Source organism: Molothrus aeneus, chromosome 24 (genome assembly GCF_037042795.1).
Source record: "Molothrus aeneus isolate 106 chromosome 24, BPBGC_Maene_1.0, whole genome shotgun sequence".
In the NCBI taxonomy this organism is placed as follows: Eukaryota; Metazoa; Chordata; class Aves; order Passeriformes; family Icteridae; genus Molothrus; species Molothrus aeneus.
The window spans coordinates 2,953,268-2,971,704 of NC_089669.1; the positions used below are offsets into that span (position 1 = coordinate 2,953,268).

Here is an 18,437-nt window from a genome sequence, read left to right on the forward strand (position 1 = left end):
AGAATCCCAGCCAGCTCCCTTAGGGCTGCTCCTCCAGGCTTTGGGCCTGGCCCGTGACACAGGGACAGGGTAGGATGGGTAGGATCCACCCCAAACCAGGCAGGATTCCCCCCTAAACCAGGCAGGATCCCCTCCAGCCGGGCAGAATCCCCTCCTAGTCAGGCAGGATCCCCTCCATCCTTGCAGAACCCCTCCAGCCGGGCAGAATCCCCGCAAAACTGGGCAGGATCCCCCCCACCCAGGCAGGATCCCTCTGAGCTAGCCAGGATCCCCCCAAGCCAGGCAGGATCCCCCAAAACCAGGCAGGATCCCCCCGAAATGGGCAGGATCCCCCCCAAATCAGACAGAATCCCCCAAAACCAGACAGGATCCCCCCAAGCTGGACAGGATCCCCTCCCAAATGGGCAAGATCCCCTCCAGCCTTGCAGAATCCCTCCAGCCAGGCAGGATCTCTCCAAGCTGGGCAGGATTCCCTCAAAACTGGGCAGGATCCCCCCAAAACCGGGCAGGATCCCCTTCCAGCAGGGCAGGATCTCCCCCAAAGTCCTCTCCAGCCGGGTAGGATCCCCCAGGATCCCCTCCAGCCTTGCAGAATCCCCTCCTAGCCGGGCAGGATCCCCCCAAAACCAGGCAGGATCCCCCCAAAACCAGGCAGGATCCCCCCAAAACCAGGCAGGATCCCCCCAAAACCAGGCAGGATCTCTCCAAGCCGGGCAGGATCCCCCCAAAGCCGGGCAGGATCCCCCCAATCCCGGCTGGAATCGGAGCCCTGCGCAGCCCCGGGGCTGCTGCCCCTGCCCCGCTCCCGGCCGTGCCAGCCTCATCCTGCTGCCACACCTTCCCCGCAGCACGGAGTTAACCCCTGGCACGGCACGGCACGGCCTGGCCCGTGCCCGCTGTGCCCGCCGTGCCCGCTGTGCCCGCCGTGCCCGCTGTGCCCGCCGTGCCACCTGCCCGCGGTGCCACTGTCCCCGTGTGACATCCGAGGCTGTGTCCCCTCCCCACGAGATGCTCCAAACCCCACCTTTGGCTCCCCCCCAACCCCTCCATCCCTCGGAGTTTCCCTCCATCGCGTCAATCCCGTTTTTAACCCTTCCAAAGCCGGGCAGTGAGGACGCAGCCGCCTCGGTTACCTGCTCCAGGTGCGGAGGGGGCAGAGCCCAGGAGCCCCGAGCTGGCCGGAAAAGGGACGGGAAAAGCCTCGGTGGCCTCCGGGAGCCTCCGGGAGCCGCCACGTCCGAGCGAGCGCGGCAGGAAGAGCCCGGCTGATAAAGCGAGGGCTGAAACCCGAACCTGCAGCTTGGGCTCCTCGCTATATAAACACCACGCACACCCCCGGCCGCGCCGCCACTCCCGCTGCGACAGCGACAGCGACAGCCGCGCTGCCCGAGCCCCTTGTCGCCGGTCCTGCCCTCCCCCGTGCTCCAGGTGGAGCCTCTCGCTGAGTTTGGGGTGGCGCTTCAGGTGCGCTCGGGCTCCACGGGGAGGCTGCGAGCGGGGGTTTGGGCTTTGGGAAGGGGACGGGACCCGCGGTGGGCACCGGGTGGGCACTGCCATGCTGGGGAATGCGGGAATAAACCGCGTGGGAGAAGCGAAACCGCGGGGTTTAGCCTTAAAAATGCGGGTGGGAGGGGCTGAGCGCCGCGCTGGGTCAGCCGGTGGGAAATGTCCCCTCGCCCTGCGGTGACACCACGGGCGTGACAAGGGCAGGGTGACACCTGGGGGGACCCGCTGGGGACACGGTGGCTGATGGCTGATGGCCGGGACGTGGCCACGCCGTGCCACTGCGGACTTCCTTGTGCCACCTCAGGACTTCCTTGTGTGGGGAGAATTCCCGCCCTTCCTGCGCAGGGACAGAACCCTCCGGGAGGACAAAACCCGGCCCTGCTTTTCCCAATTCTTCAGGCTCAGCCCCGAACTGGGACGGTCACGTACCACGGGCGAGGCTGGGCCAGGCAGGGTGTCCTGGGATCGTCCTGGGAATTATCCAAACGATCCAAATTATCCGAATAATTTATCCAGAAAGGGAATGCCAGGAGCTCTGCCAGCGGCAGGGCGAAGCCTCTCCGCGGCACATCTGTGGGGACACTGACAGCTTTGTGCCACGGAGCTGAGTTTGGGAAGGTGCAGCTCGCATTCCCTGCTCTCCCAAGGCTGATCCGGACTGGAATTCTGGAAATCAGGCATGGAGCTCGGAGCCAGCTCCCCGCCCCGGTTGCACAAGCGGCCCCGAGGGCGCAGTGACAATCCCAGCCTGTTTACCATCCCAGCCACCTGCTGCTCCCCCGGCTCCCAGCGCCCTGGCAGGAAGAGCTGGAGCTCCTGGATCCACCCCAAAGGGCTGGACAGGGCCACCAGCTGTCCCCAGAGCCCCCAGGGACAGGCACAGGGCGTGGGGACACTCCCCAGTACAGGGGGTGCAGTGCCCCGAGCCTCAGCATCCCCCAAAGGTGCTTTGGAAAAGCGAATTTGGATGGAGTGGGATGAGGATTTCCTCCCCAGGGCCATCCCGAGGGTTTTGGCTCCTGGGGACGGCGCCCACCATGTCCCTGGTATGAAAATCCTCCCCCAGCAGCGATCACAAGGCCTGGCAGCACCCAAATCACCTTCCAGCATCCCCATAAATCCCCAGGGATGGAGCAGGGAACCTCCAGCAAAAATCCCCGGGGATGGAGCAGGGAACCTCCAGCAAAAATCCCTGGGGATGGAGCAGAGAACCTCCAGCAAAAATGCCTGGGAATGGGGAAAGGAACCTCCACCACGGGCTGGAGCTCCTGCCAGCACAGAGAGAGATCTGGGGGAGATGGAGGAGAAATTGGGAGCCTCTCCATGGGTGCACAGTCATCAAATTGGCCCCAAATGTGATTTTTTTTCTTCAGTTTCTTTCACTTCAAGAGAAGAAGGAACAGAGCCAACCTTCCCAGGCCGTTCCCAGCCCCAATTCCTGCCCCATCCATGCAGGGAAAGGCGCAGCCTCCACTCGCCAGGGGCTGCTCTGTGACCCCAGCCCCACATGGAGCTTTTTAGGGGATCCCCCACTCCCAAACGGGGGGTTCAGCTCCCCCAACACCTCCCACCCCTCTGGGACACGGAGCATCCCCCCCTGCTCCAGCAACCCGAGCCTGAACCCAAGGTCCTGCTTATCTGCAGCTCAAGCATGTCTGCTGATAAGAGGGGATGAGATAAGGCTGGGCAGCCTCGGCGCTATCAGCAGCCCTTCCTCCAGCCCTGCACCCCAAGGCTGAGGGGTCCAGCACCCCCCGAACATCCCCCAAACGTCTCCTCCCCCATCAAACTCTTGCTTGGATGAGCTTTAAAACTTCCACCCCATTCCCCCTGTGGTTGTTGTTTCCTAATCGGGCAAAGCGTTGGTTCAGGGGAAAGGGGAAAAATAGAATTAAAAATTAAAAAAAAAAAAAAAACAAAACCAAACCAAAACAAACCACGCAACCAAAATAACAAATAAATCACAAAGCAGAGCAAATAATGTGTCAGGGTTCCCCTGACAGCGCCAGGGGGGGCACACCCAGCCCGGCCCGCATTAGGTGCTGCCACGAAAACTGGAATTGCAAATCATCGCTGCTCAGCCGAGCTGAAAGGAGAGCCGAGGAAAACAAAACCAAACCCGCGGCGGCCAGCGAGGGCCACGGGGACCTCTGGCACACACCTGGGGCTGGCACACACCCGAGCCTTCCTCCTCCTCCTCCTCCTCGCTGGGGGCACCACGGGCTGAGCGTCCCCCGAGGGAGAAGAGGAGGGGAACCCATCTCGGGGAGGGGGGAGCAGCTCCAGGGGTCCCCGAGGGTTCCCCGGAAAAGAGGAGGGGAACCCACCCCGCGCTCCAGGGGTCACCCCAAAGCTGTGCCAGGCCCCGGTGCCCGCTCCCATCCCGGTGGCAGCGTTGGCACCCTCGGTGCCATTGCCGGGATCTGCCCGCGCCTGCGACCCCCGCACCCGGCGGAGCCAGCCTGGGGCTTAAACTGGAGAATTAAAGGGAAAAAATCCCAAAATTCCCCTCTCGGGTGGCACCCCTCGCTCGCACCCCTCGCTGGCATCCCTCACTGGCACCCGCGGAGGGCGGCACAAAGGGACAGGAGCGGGGGGACCTGCGTGGTGGCACTGCGGGGACACGGGGCTGGCGTGGGGTGGCATTTCCTCTGGGGAAGGGTGGGGCAGGGAAAGGGGACGGGGCCAGCGGGGTGACAATGCCAGAGGGTGGCACCGCCCGCGGGGTGACCCATGGTGGGGTGGCACCGCCAGAAAGGTGACACTGCCAGCGGGGTGACACCGCCAGAGGGGTGACACTGCCACAATGGGGTGACACCGCCAGAAGGGTGACACTGCCAGAAAGGTGACACTGCCAGCGGGGTGACACTGCCAGAGGGGTGACACTGCCAGTGGGGTGACACTGCCAGAAAGGTGACACTGTCACAGTGGGGTGACACTGCCAGAAAGGTGACACTGCCACAATGGGGTGACACTGACAGAGGAGTGGCACCGACCGTGGGGTAACCCTGCCACAGCGGGGTGGCACCGCCAGAAGGGTGGCACCACTGGCGAGGTGACACTGCCACAGTGGGGTGACACCGCCAGAGGGGTGACACTGTCAGCGAGGTGACCCTGCCAGAGGGGTGACACTGTCATCAAGGTGGCACCGCCAGCAGGGTGGCACCACTAGTGAGGTGACACCGCCAGAGGGGTGACACTGTCAGCGAGGTGACCCTGCCAGAGGGGTGACACTGTCATCAAGGTGGCACCGCCAGCAGGGTGGCACCACTAGTGAGGTGACACTGTCACGGTGGGGTGACACCGCCAGCAGGGTGACCCTGCCAGAGGGGTGACACTGTCACTGGGGTGACACCGCCCCAGGGGTGGCACCAGCAGCGGGGCCGAGGCAGGGGAAGTCCCCAGCGGTGCCAGCGGGGCGCGCTGCCAGGCTGGCACGGGCACTGCCACCGCCCGCTGTCCCCGGAGCCACCAGGGAGCCACCCCTGTGTCCGGATGTCCCCAAATCTCCCCGGGAGCCCCCGCCCAGCACCCACCGGGGGCACGGCCCGGGGCGGGGGAAGCCGCAGGATTGCTGCCTCATTAGAGAGCAATTACCGCTAATTACGCCATGGCAACACCCAAAGCCGATCGGGAAATGGGAAACGGGGCTGCTGGGTGCCCGCGGGTGCACAGGCGCACACATCCCACCCATCCCATCCCCCATAAAAACCTCTGGAATGAGGACGCTGGGTGGTTCCGTGCCTCAGTTTCCCTGGTTAAGGACGCGTGTTCTGCTCCCAGCCTCGCCCCTGAGGCTCCGACAGCCCCAGCGCCCCCATCCTCGCACCCCAAAATCACCCGCGCTGCTTCTGCCTCGGAGGGCAGCGCCCCAGTCCCGCAGACCCCATCCCACCCCTGCCGGGATGATCCCATGGGGACGGGAACGGGTCCGTGCTGCCCCTCCGCCCCTCCTGCCACCAGGGCCGGCGCTCGGTGGCACCTGGCAGGGGGTGGCCCTGCTCTGCTCTCGGCCATGCCGTGCCCCAGGGGCCGTGGCTGCACAGGGCAGCTGAACTTTGGCCCCATCAATCTCGTTCCTGCGGGATCCCGCTTATCTGGGCGCGCCACGGCCACAGAGCACCAAGGACACGGGGCCAGGGGACAGCCCGGCAGGAGGGCTCACTGCCAACCCTCCTGCACCTCCAAAACCCTCCTGGGCTCCCTCCAAACCCTCCTGCACCTCCAAAACCCTCCTGGGCTCCCTCCAAACCCTCCTGGACATCCAAAACCCTCCTGGGCTCCCTCCAAACCCTCCTGGACATCCAAAACCCTCCTGGGGCTCCCTCCAAACCCTCCTGGACATCCAAAACCCACCTGGGGCTCCCTCCAAACCCTCCTGGACCTCCAAAACCCTCCTGGGGGTCCCTCCAAACCCTCCTGGACCTCCAAAACCCTCCTGGGGCTCCCTCCAAACCCTCCTGGACATCCAAAACCCACCTGGGGCTCCCTCCAAACCCTCCTGGACCTCCAAAACCCACCTGGGGGTCCCTTCAAGACCACCAAAACCCTCCTGGGGCTCCCTCCAAACCCTTCTGGACATCCAAAACCCACCTGGGGATCCCTTCAAGACCACCAAAACCCTCCTGGAGGTCTCTCCAAATCCTCCTGGACATCCAGAATCCTCCTGGGGATCCCTCTAAACATTCCTGGACCTCCAAAACCCTTCTGAGGGTCCCTCCAAAACCCTCCTGGGGTCCTTGTAAATCCTTCTGGAACTCCAAAACCCTTCTGAGGGTCCCTCCAAGACCTCCAAAACCCTCCTGTGGTCCTTGTAAATCCTTCTGGACCTCCAAATCCCTCCTGGGGGTGCCTCCAACCCCTCGCGGTGCCCAGCCCGGGCTGTGGGTACGAGGCTCAGGCTGGCAGTGCCATTGGGATGGGATTTTCCAGCTGTTCCCCCGCAGGCTGGGATGCTGTGCCAGGGCTCTGCCATGGGCACAGCCCCTCCCCGGCCTCCCCCGTGCCCCGCAGCCCCCGGGCGTGCGGCAGCTCCGCGTTCCGGCTGCTCCGGGAGGCGCTGCCGAGCTCGGCGGGACCGGCCGGGCAGGGCGGGGAGGCGGCCGGGGCTGCCGGACCGGTCCCGGCTGTTCCACCGGAGCCCAAGCCCGGCCCGGCATCCCCGGGGCTCCGGGACAGCCCCACGGAGCCACCCGAGCCCCCGGGGGCGGCCTCATCCTGGTTGTCCCCAGCCCTGTGCCTGTGGCTCAGCAGAACCTCATCGCCCAGCTCAGCTGTGGAGCAGCGCCCACGGTGAAGGGTCCTGGGCCCCAAAATCCTCCTGAGGGTCCCTAAAAATCCTCCTGGGTCTCCCTCCAAACTCCCCTGCACCTTCAAAACTCTCCTGGAGGGTCCTTAAAAATCCTCCAAGACCTCCAAAATCCTCCTGGGGGTCTCTCCAAATGCTCCTGCTGCATCTCCAAAACTCTCCTGTGGGTCCCTAAAAGTCCTCCCAGACCTTCAAAATCCTCCTGCAAGTCCCTACAAACAATCCTGGACTTCCAAAATCCTCCTGGGTGTCCCTCCAAACAATCCTGGACCTCCAACATCCTCCTGGGGGCTCCCGACAAATCCTCCTGGACATCCAAAACTCTCCTAGGGGTCTCTTCAAACCCTCTAGGAGAGATCCTGGAGATCCTCTAGGATCTCCAAAAGCCTCCTGAGGGTCTCTCCAAATGCTCCAAAACCCTCCTGAGGGTCTCTAAAAATCCTCCTAAACCTCCAAAATCCTCCTGGGGAGTCCCTACAAACCCTTCTGGATGTCCAAAATCCTCTTGGGGGTCTCTCCAAATGCTCCTGGATCTCAAGATCCCTCCTTAGGGTGTCTCCAAACCCTCCTGGGGATCTCTCCAAAAGCTCCAGGACCTCCAAATCCCTCCCAGCTCCGCTCCCACCCCACCTGTCCACGGAGAGGGATCTCCCACCCCATCCTGGAGAAATCCAGCAGCCACAATCCCTTTTTTCTTTTTTTTTCCACCTGGATGCGACGCCCGGGCCTCGGTGTCACCGAGGAGCTGCCGGAGGAGCCGCTGCCGGCTCCGTTACGTAAGGAAAGCTCGGAGAGGGGGAAAACGGCGGCTCCCGGTGGCTGCGGCGGGAGGGGAGAGGCAGGAACGGGGGTGCGGGAGCGGCGGGAGGATGCGGGAGGATGCGGGGAGCAGCGGGAGGATGCGGGAGGACGCGGGAGGACGCGGGAGGATGCGGGATGCTCACCAGGACAAGCCCCAGCCCCCCGGTTCCAGCCCCCCAGGGATGGGGACGCCCCGAGGAGCGGAGGGACGGTCCCGGGGATGGCGGAGGGCACCGGGAGGCCCGCAGCGGGTCCTGCCTCCCGCTCCGAGAACAAAGGGATGGATGCTCGGGAAGGCTCCGGAGGGACTCGGGAGCAGCTGCGGGGACACCGCGGGGTGGGAGAGGGGCTGGGGTTTGAATAAATCCCGGGAGGGAGGGAGGGAGCACACACACGATCCAGGATCACGGACACGGGGGGAACACGGACACCACGTGGGAATTATGGAAACAGCGTGGGGGGATCATGGACACGGCACGGGGGGAGCAGGGACACAGCCCAGGATCGTGGACATGGCATGAGGGGAGCAGGGACACGGGGTGGGAATTATGGAAACAGTGTGGGGGGATCATGGACACAGCGTGAGGGGATCAGGGACACGATCCAGGATCAGGGGCACAGCATGGGGGATCATGGACATGGCACGTGGGGATCACAGACACGGTGTGGAGTCACAGACATGGCATGAGGGGATCATGGACACGGTGGGAGGGATCATGGACACGGCACGTGGGGATCAGGGACACAGCCCAGGATCACGGACACAGCACAGGGTCACGGACACGGCACGAGGATTACGGAAATGGCACAGGAATTATGGATACAGGATGGGAATTAGGGAAACAATGTGGGGGGATCACAGACACAATGTGGGGGGATCAGGGACACAGCCCAGGATCACGGATGCAGCATGGGGGGATCATGGACATGGTACAGGATCAGGGATATGATCCAGGGTCACGGACACGGTGTGGAGGGATCACGGCACGGGGGGATCACGGACACGGCACGGGGATTATGGATACAGCACAGGAATTGTGGAAACAACGGGGGGGGATCACGGACACGGCCCAGGATCAGGGACACAGCATGGGAGGATCCTGGACATGGCTCAGGATCACGGACACGATCCAGGATCACGGACACAGCCCAGGATCGGGGACATGATCCAAGATCACGGACACAGCGTGGGGGACCATGGACACAGCCCAGGATCACGGACACAGCCCAGGATCACGGACACAGCCCAGGATCATGGACACGATCCAAGATCACGGACACAGCGTGGGGGGGATCACGGACACGGCCCCTCCCCAACGCCCCGGCCCATCCCCGGCCCGCGGGTGTTCGGAGCAGGGCGTCTGTCGCCGGGCTGCCAAACACACACAAAGGCGTCTCATTATCCCCTAATTAGTGCCTTGCCGGCTCCTGCAATTAACACCCGTGCAGGCGGCTGCTGTTGAGGTAAACAGAGGGTTTGAAGAGCCCTGGAGAGCCGGGGGGCCCTGGCGGGGTGGGGACCACCCATGAGCCCAGAGGGTCCCACTGAACTCCAGAGCCCTCCAGTTCCTCTGGGAGAGCTGGGCAGGGAACAGGGACACCGTCCCCTGTGCCAGGCGGCTCCAAATCCCATAAACCCGGCCTTGAACACTTCCAGGGATGGGACAGCCACAGCTTATCTGGGAAATCCATCCCAGGGCCTCCCCACCCTCACAGCAGGAATTCCTTCCCAAAATCCCATCCATCCCTGCCCTCTGGCAGCGGGAGCCATTCCCCGCTTCCTGTCCCTCCATTCCTTGTTCCAAATCCCTCTCCAGCTCTCCTGGAGTCCCTTCGGGCACTGGGAGGGGCTCTGAGCTCTCTCCGGAGCCTCCTCTCCCATCCTGGCTCCAAGCAGAGATGCTCCAACCCTCGGAGCACCTCCGTGACCTCTGGGCCGGCTCCAGCAGCTCCACTTTCTCCCAGAAGGAGCCCGTGAGTCAGGAGCAGCCGGGGCTGGACTCGGGTCCTGCCCCGGGGGAGGCCGAGCCTCCCGTCCTCCTGCAGAGCCAGGTGTTCGTTCCCTGGAAACATCAAAGGTCTGGAATGGCCTTTCTCCGGCTGACCCAGAAACGTGGATCAAGAGCTGCCTCATCCCTTAATTGAGAACTTGGTGACTTGGAATCTTTATTAAAGAGCTTTAGTGGATTCGCAGATTAAGGGCACAACCCGGCCGCTGCCACCATCCAGCCTCGCTCCTGTCACCATCCATTCCCTGTCACCATCCAGCCTCCCTCACTGCCACCATCCAGCCTCGCTCCTGTCACCATCCAGCCTCGCTCCTGTCACCATCCAGGCTCATTCTGTGCCACCATCCAGGCTCATTCTGTGCCACCATCCATTCCCTGCCACCATCCAGCCTCATTCTGTGCCACCATCCAGCTTCATTCCCTGCCACCATCCATTCCCAGTCACCATCCAGCCTCACTCCTGTCACCATCCATTGCCTGCCACCATCCAGGCTCATTCTGTGCCACCATCCAGGCCTCATTCCCTGCCACCATCCAGCCTTCTTCCCTGTCACCATCCAGCCTCACTCCCGTCACCATCCATTCCCTGTCACCATCCAGCCTCATTCCCTGCAAGCCGGGGCCACCTCACCCCGCAGCCGCTGCTCTGGAGCCTTTTCCCTGCTCCAGCCTGGCTCTGGAGCTCTGGACAGGCCCTGGAAGGGCTCCCTGTGCTGCTACCACCGAGTAAAAACCAGAATCAAACCAAATCCACGTGGAAAAGCAGCGCTGCCTGCACAGAACAACCCAATCCCGGGGGATTTTCCACCTTGGGATGGTGGAAGGAGCAGGCAGGGCTGGAAAGGGGGGCTCCACATGTGCCCCCTCCCTCTCTCTGCCTGCAGGTTTCAATCTACCCGTGCCCTGCACTCCTCAGCTGTGCCAGGAGAAGGAGGGATGTTGTGGACCATCACCGTGCTGGGAGAAGCAGGGATGGATGTTTTGGATCACCAGGGATGTTTTGGATCATCACCGTGCTGGGAAAGCAGGGATGGATGTTTTGGATCACCAGGGATGATTTGGATCATCACCATGCTGGGAAAGCAGGGATGGATGTTTTGGATCATCAGGGATGTTTTGGATCATCACCTCCCCACGGGGCAGTGGGAAGGGGCTGCCGGCGGGGCAGGACTACCCTGGGTGGGCGGAGAGCTGCGAACGCTGCGGAGGAAGGAGGATGGAGAGGAGGCAGCAGCGCGCTCCTCCAGGCGCTGTTCCTGCCTGCTGCTGCTGCTGCTGCGGATGATCGTGTGTTTTCCCAGGAAAACAGGAGTGGGGGATGCTACTACCAAATCCTGGGAGAGAGAGAGAGAGAGAGAGGAGCAGCAACGGAGCCACACAGCCCCTTCCAGCCCAGCTTTAGGAGAAATCCCCAGCCCAGCTGATTCCCGGGGGCACAGATGGAGCAGAAAACAACCCCGACCCTGCCTGGCTGGCTCAGGAGGCCTCGGGGGGATTAAAACCCCTCAGTGCCCATCTGGGGTGGGGTTTGTGCCCAGTGGTGTGGGGGATGTGGGCACCACGACACACACACACACACACATACACACACGGGCACATGGGCACACTCACCCGTGTCACGGTGACACACGGCCATGGCCACACTCTTGTCCCTTGTCCCTTCCCCACGGAATGGAGCAGCCACTGGTCAGCGGTGCCCTCGAGGTGTTGGCACCGTGGCCTCACCCAGGCAGTGCCAGCCACGTCCCTCACCCTCCTTGCCCGTCCCTCCTCTGCCTCGTCCTCGCCAGCCTCCCGCCGGTTTCTATGGGAACTCGGCAGGAAAACGCGGCTTGCAGCGCCAGCCCGGTGCCAGCTGCTGTCACCCTGTCACCGCCTCTGCCAGGGGCACCTCTGGGCACCCCTCGCCACAGCCCCTGTCCCTGTGGGATGGCCCTGCTGGCCCAGTGCAGCAGGATGGGTGCCAGGGGTCCCCCGCAAACACCGATGTCCATTAAAACTGGATTTTGTGCTTCCCATGGGATTTTTAGCTCAGGAATTGTAATTCCTCAGCCACCCCCTCTCTGGGATCCTAATCCTGGCTCAGTGTCCCCATGGGGTGGCTCGGGGTGGGTGACAGGCCCAGGTGTCCCCCAGCCACGGCTCTGCCAGGCCAAGGAGGGAAGGAGCTGGCTTGGGAAGCATCTCCTGGTGAAGGGATGGGGACAAGAGGGACAGGGGCAGGTCTGAGTGGGACAGGAGCTCCAGGAGCTCCCCTTTCCCTTGAGGAAATGCCAGCAGGACCCTGGGGAAGGGTCTGGAGCAGCCACACGCACACACCGAGCCCTGGGCACCCCGGGATGAGCTCGGTGCAGAGCACGATTCACGAGATTCATGGAGGGATTCAGAACGGGATCCATGGAGGGATCACAGTGGGATCCGTGGAGGGATCAAGGTGGGGTTCATGGAGGGATTAATGGAGAGATCAGGGTGGGATTCATGAAGGGATTAATGGAAAGATCAGGGTGGGATTCATGGAGAGATTCATGGAGGGATCACAGTGGGATCCACGGAGGGATCACGGTGGGATTCACAATGAGATTCACAGAGGGATCACAGGATTCATGGAGGGATCACAACGTGATTCAAGGCGGGATTCACGGTGGGATTCACGGAATCGTGGAGGGATCACAGTGGGATTCACAATGAGATTCACAGAGGGATCACAACAGGATTCATGGAAGGATCACAGTGGGATTCATGGAAGGATCACAGTGGGATTCATGGAGGGATCAAAGTGGGATTCATGGAGGGATCAGGGTGGGATTCATGGAGGGATCTACAACATGATTCACGAAGGGATCACAATGTGATTCACAACAGGATTCACGGCGGGCTCACAGCGGGATTTACAGTGGGATGCACGGAGGGATTCACAGTGGGATTCATGGAGGGATTCACAGTGGGATGCATGGAGGGATTCACAGTGGGATGCATGGAGGGATTCACAGTGGGATGCATGGAGGGATTCACAGTGGGATGCATGGAGGGATTCACAGTGGGATGCATGGAGGGATTCACAGTGGGATGCATGGACGGATGCACCGCGGGCTCACGGCGGGCTGCAGGCGCTCCTGCAGCCGCGCAGGAGCGGCAGAAAGCAGCGGGGTGCTGCCGATGCCCGGCTGCAGAGCCGCCCGCAGCGCCGCAGCTCAGCCTGGAGCGGCGGATCCTGCAGCAAACGCCGGCCCCGGCTCCCTCCATTGCCGGCGCTCCCCGCACCCCGCGGTGGCCCCGGCGCCCTCCCCGCACGCCGGGATTAACGGAGCGGCTCCCGCGGCCATCTGGAGAGGGGGGCCCGCCCCCCTGCCCCCCTGCCCCCGAGGGACCGCGGGATGGCAGCGCCAGGTGCGGCCCGGACCCGCACGGAGGTGCCGGGGTGAGCGGACGCCCCCGGCCCGCGGTCAGCAGGGGGGTCCCCCGGGGCGGGGGGGGGGAAAAGGCCGGTCCGGCCCCTTCCGCTGGGGTTTAATAGACTCGTGGCGTATGAACATCCCCATCATGTGATGAATCAGAGGCTGTTTCCCTGCGAGCTGCGAGCGGCGCAACAAAGCTGCGATTGAGGGCTCGGGGCAGCGGCTGCGCCTCTCGCGTCTCCGGCACCGCCAGACACCCCCCGGTGCAGGGGGGGCCCCGGAGCGGCGGCGCTGCCCTTCCTCCCGGCCCGGAGGAGGAGGAGGAGGAGGAGGAGGAGGAGGAGGAGGAGGAGGAGGAGGAGGATGGCTCTCCGCTCGCAGCAGGCAGCGAAACGAGCCGCGGAGCCAAGGGAAGGTCTCGGCTTTCCTGGGAAGCGCCAGACGACATCTCTCAGCCCCATCCATCACATCCCGTCCCCAGCGCGGCACGCGGCTCTCGGGGGTCCGGCCCTCCCAAGCCCCCCCCCCTTCACCAGGATGGGGTTTGGGGGTGCTGAGACAGCGAATAGCGGGGCTCCCCCAAAGCCTCGGCGCTGCTCTGCCCCTGCACGGAGTCGGGGGCTCCAAACCCAGGGGCTCCCAGCCCGCAGCATTTGGGGTTTTGGGGACACAAACCAGCTCGCAGCCCATAAACACACGGCGGGAACAGCTCGGGGGGCCCCACTCGTCACCCAAAGCTGGGCACGAGGGGCAGGGGGTGCAGGGGGAGCCCCTCGGGCAGCCGGGGGGTGCCGGCCCCCACAGCGCGCCCTGCTCTGCCCGTGGGGCCGGAGCGCAGCCCCCCCCCTTCCCTAAAAGAGCCCCCCCAGCACCCTGAGGGGCTGCGCTGCCGCTCCGCGCCCCCCGCTCAGCGCCCGCGGGGAGGAGGAGGAGGAAGAGCGGAGGAGGAGGAGGAGGAGGAGGAGGAGGAGGAAGGAGCCGCGCCGGAGGCACTCACCGTGCGGGGCGGGCAGCGGCCGGTTCCCCCCCGCTGCCTACGGGCGCAGCATCTTCCCGGCCACCCGCAGCCCGAGCGGGAGCCCGAGCCGGAGCGGGAGCCGGAGCCGCAGCCGGAGCCGGAGCTGGGCATGCTCGGGGGCCACCGAGCGGCACGTGACGCCGGGCTGGCACCGAGCGGGGCGGGGGGGCCGCGCCGCCCCCACCGCCCCCCACCCCCGCAGCCCCGGGGGCACCGCGCCGAGCCCCCCTGGGCCCCGCCGGGGGCACCCGCGACCCTGCCAGGGGCATGGAGGGCGATGCACGGCCCGAGCACAACCCCCGCACCCCGCGGGGAGCAGCCGGGACCCGCTGGACCCGCATCCCAGAGCCTGGACCCGCATCCCAGAGCCCGGAACCGCATCCCAGAGCCTGGGGGTCAGCCTGGATCTGTACCCCAGAACCTGGGCACAGCCTGGACCTGCACCCCAAAACCTGGGCACATCCTGGACCCAAATTCCAGAACCTGGGCATATCCTGGACCCGTATCCCAGAGCCTGGGCACAGCCTGGACCTGAATTCCAGAACCTGGGCACAGCATGGACAGGAATTCCAGAACCTGGGCACAGAGGGGACCCACATCCCAGTACCTGGGCACAGCCTGGACACAAATTCCAGAACCTGGGCACATCCTGGACCCGCATCCCAGACCTGGGGGTCAGCCTGGACCTGCACCCCAAAACCCGGGCACATCCTGGACCCAAATTCCAGAACCTGGGCACAGCCTGGACCCAAATTCCAGAACCTGGGCACATCCTGGACCGAGCTCCCCTGCACATCCCCATGTCGGGGCACAGAGGGGACCCTGCTCCTTTTCCCACATCCCAGCATCCCAGATCCTGCACTCCAGTGTTGGACAATGCTCCCCAGGCACCCCAGCACTGGGATGGGGGGCAGAGAGATCCCCTGGATTCCTCCCCATCCCTGGGACCGTGCATCCCTCGGGATCCTGCACCTGGCGGGGCAGGGGAGCCCCTTTGGTGCCAGCCAGGTGTGGAGCCCTCTGGAGCAGGGTGGGATCTGCACCCCGGGATTGTCACCCACGGGGAGGGGATGGGCAGGAGGACAGCCCCCAGCAGCTGAGCTGGTGGCCAGGATGGCTCAGGTGAGGCTGGCAGGACCCTGCCCAGGCCCCCAGCCCAGCCTGGTGACTCCTGGAGCTGGGCACGGAGGCACCGACCCTGCAGATTGCAGCCCTGCAGCCATGGCACCGTGCCCCGATCCATGGCACTGCCCTCATTCTGCCTGTCACAGCTGCCAGGCCCGTGGTGGCACCCAGCTGGGGCTCAGAGCCCACAGGGACCTCCCATCCCGGGCCTGGGGACAGCCAGGGTGCTCCAGGAAGGGAAAACCGGCGGCCGCCCTTGATCCTATAATCCCCCATTAGCCACAGGGCTTTAGGGGCTGGCACTGGGGTGGCTTTCACTGGATCTGCTGCCTCCTGTGTCCCCACAGTGTGGGGGGACACCCTCCCTCCCTGCCAGCCCACAGCAGGACCCCAAAATCGCGTTGTCCCCACCCCAAGGCCATTCCCCTGCTCTGCAGGCAGAGGGGATCCACAGGGGCTGCTCCACCTCCCTCTGTGCTCCTGCTCCCCAAAAAGAGCCCAGGAGCAACTGAGGAGCTCTCGGGGGAGCCCCCAGGCAGGCTGAGCACCCCGGTTTGGTGTCTGGTGATTCCCTGCTCCCTCTATGGCACACCAGGATCAGCCCCATCCCAAAGCCGTGAGTGCAGCAGGGCCTCTCCTCCTGCAGGCAGAGCTGGGGCAGCATTGGGATGAAAAATCCCAATTTTTGGGTGGGAGCACCAGGATAGGGCACTGGGTGCTGCCCACCCACACTCTGGGCTGGGGGGTGCCCGGCATCCCCTGGAGCTTCCACAGCTGGGCCCGGTGCCACCTCTGGAGGACAACGGCCACCACTCTGTCCCCTGGGCCTCAGTGGGGCTGGCAGGACCCTTCCCCAGCCCTGACCTGGTGGCCACCACCTCCCAGCCCCATTCCCTGCCCTGCTGTGACATTTCCAGGTGCTCAGGGAAGGTGGTGGCTCCTGGCCCAGCACAGCTCCAGCCTGAGCAGGAGGCTCCAGGAGCAGCCCCAGTCCCATCCCCTGCTCCCCTGTGACACCCCCAGGTCCCTGCCACACACAGGGAAGGTGCTCCCTGCTCCTGGGATCACAGCTCCAGCCTGAGCAGGAGGCTCCCAGGGCATCCCCATCCCATCCCCTGCCCCACTGTGACACCCCCAGGTCCCAGGACACACAGGAAGGTGGTTCCTCAGGTCACAAATCCAACCCCACTTGGAGGCTCCTGGAGCAGCCCCAGTCCCATCCCCTGCCCCAATCTGACATTCCCAGGTCCCGGGACACACAGGAAGGTGGTTCCTGGGGTCACAGCTCAAACCCCACCAGGAGGCTCCCGGAGCAGCCCCAGCCCCACTCCCGGCCCCGTCTGGGGCTGCCTCAAGGACGCTGCCCAGATTAGAGCAGCTGATGCCGGCGCTTTGCTCCAGGCCGCCGGGGGATCTTTGCTCCCTTCGCCGGGATTTTATGGCTGTCTGGGCACACAGGGAGAGCTCCGGGAGCCAGGCAGGGACGGGCTCAACGATCCCGTCTGGAGCAGCCTCACCCGGCAGGACCCGGAGCCCCACGCCAGGCGAGGCACAGCCTGCAGCTCTCAGCCTGTCTAGACACCGAAATCGCCTCGCCACGGCCTCAATCCCAGCACTGGAGGCAAGGAAGGGGCGAGAGGGAATAGGGAACATCCCAGTGGGACGAACCGGGAGCAGCGCCTCGGGCTGGAGCCTCACGGAGCCGCTGCTGCCTCATCCCGGCCAGCACAGCCAGCTCCGTGCCCCAGGGACCCTCCGCTCCTCCCCACAACATCCGAGAGCTGCAGGAATTCCCCGCCGGGCTCCGGGGGATGTTTCCCTGCGGGGTGACGCGGGGAAGGGGGTGGCTGGCTCGCCCACCCCACCCCGGAGCCTCTCCGAGGAGAAATTTTGCATCTGGGATGGGCGTTTGGAGCAGGAGCTGCAGGTGCAGGGCCCGGAGCTGGGGCTGCTCCTGCCCCGATCCAGTGAAAATCCCGCAGCATCCCGGGCTGCAGAAGCTCCTCCCTCGGCCCTTTCTCACTTACTTGATGAAGTAGAGGCCGCCGTGCATGGTGGTGTCCACCTCCCAGCCTCGGGGCAGCCCTGCGGGGACAGGCCAGCAGCGGGGTCACCCTCCCTGTCCCCCCCGGGGAAGGGCAGGAGGGTGAGGGCAGGGATTGAGGGCTGGTGGTGACACTTTGTGCTGTCGCGGTTGGCTCTCCCAAGGCGCCCAACTGCATTTTTGGAGAAGTTTGAGGCCCCTCCTCATCAGAGAGCGCAGGAGGGAGGGGAAAATCCACCAGGGAAACCCACGCTGGGGAGACAGCATCGCCTCGTAGAACCCCCCAGCCCTCCCCAGCTCCTGCTGGCTCATTTTTGGGGGGTCTCCTTTGCACTCCCGTGGGGATTTCACTGCACATTTCCCAATCCTGGCCCCCAGGAGCCGGGCCCAGGCTCACCTGTGCAGGAGAAATGCCCGCTCTGGATGGCGTAGCCCGAGCCCGGGTGCACCCAGCTGGTGGATTTGGTGTCGTCGCTGTGAGGGACAAGGACAGAGGGGCTGTCAGCACCCCCGGGGGGCTCAGCAGCCCCTTCCCCATCTCTTGCACCACGGGGGACTTCTCCAGCCAAACGAGTTTGATTTTAGAGGGGAAACTGTGACAGCAGCGTCCCCAAGAAGAGAGAAACGGGAGGACAGGAGAGGCGGCTGTGCCATGGGACAGCACAGGGACCTCAAACCGAGCCCCCCACCCTTTGCAGCCCCCCGAGCTCCTCACCCCGCTTCCCCCAGCCCCAGCAGAGCCCCCTCCCCAGCCCAGGCCGGCTCCGGGCAGGACCGTACTTGATGAAGAAGATCCTCCCGTCCCCGCAGACGCCGTAGGTCCACCTGCCCGGCAGGTCCAGCCAGTCGATGTCATCCCCCATGGGGGTGGCACGGGGGGCTCGGGCGCGGGGCAGCGGGGACGGCGCCCGCCTCGCTCGGGAAGCGCCCGGCAACGAGTCCCGGGCTGTCCCCGGGAGCAAAGGCTCAACTCAGCCCTTCCACCCCGGCTCTGTTTGCTGCGAATAACCCGGCAGGGAGGGAAAAGTGGAAAAAAAAAAAAAAAAATTGCCGGCCAAACCCATGGAGTTTAACCCCCTGGCAGCCGCGGTGCGCAGGGCACACTCCCAGCCCTCCCCGTGACTCTCCAGGGCCAGCTCGTCACTGCTTCCTCCAGTGCCTACTCGCTGTAATTACCATCAATTAACTCGAGGTGAGTAATTATGGAGTTGTTACTTCCCTCTCCTGTTCA

General features: G+C 64.3%; 2 protein-coding genes across 2 annotated transcripts in view; one reads left to right on the forward strand and one right to left on the reverse strand.

Annotated features, from left to right (window-relative positions):
* PLEKHA6 (pleckstrin homology domain containing A6) overlaps window positions 1-14,126 on the reverse strand; it is a 51,352-nt gene extending 37,226 nt beyond the window's left edge. Inside the window, exon 1 of the mRNA XM_066565162.1 lies at window positions 14,017-14,126. The gene's annotated coding sequence lies outside the window, so the exon portion shown is untranslated. The remainder of the gene's footprint in view (window positions 1-14,016) is intronic.
* On the forward strand, window positions 12,703-14,572 carry LOC136566095 (basic salivary proline-rich protein 3-like). The gene is made up of 3 exons (XM_066565054.1): window positions 12,703-13,011; window positions 13,289-13,403; window positions 13,824-14,572. The coding sequence occupies exons 1-3, from the start codon at window positions 12,703-12,705 to the stop codon at window positions 14,570-14,572; spliced, it is 1,173 nt and encodes a 390-aa protein (XP_066421151.1).
* The last annotated feature ends 3,865 nt before the right edge of the window (window positions 14,573-18,437 follow it).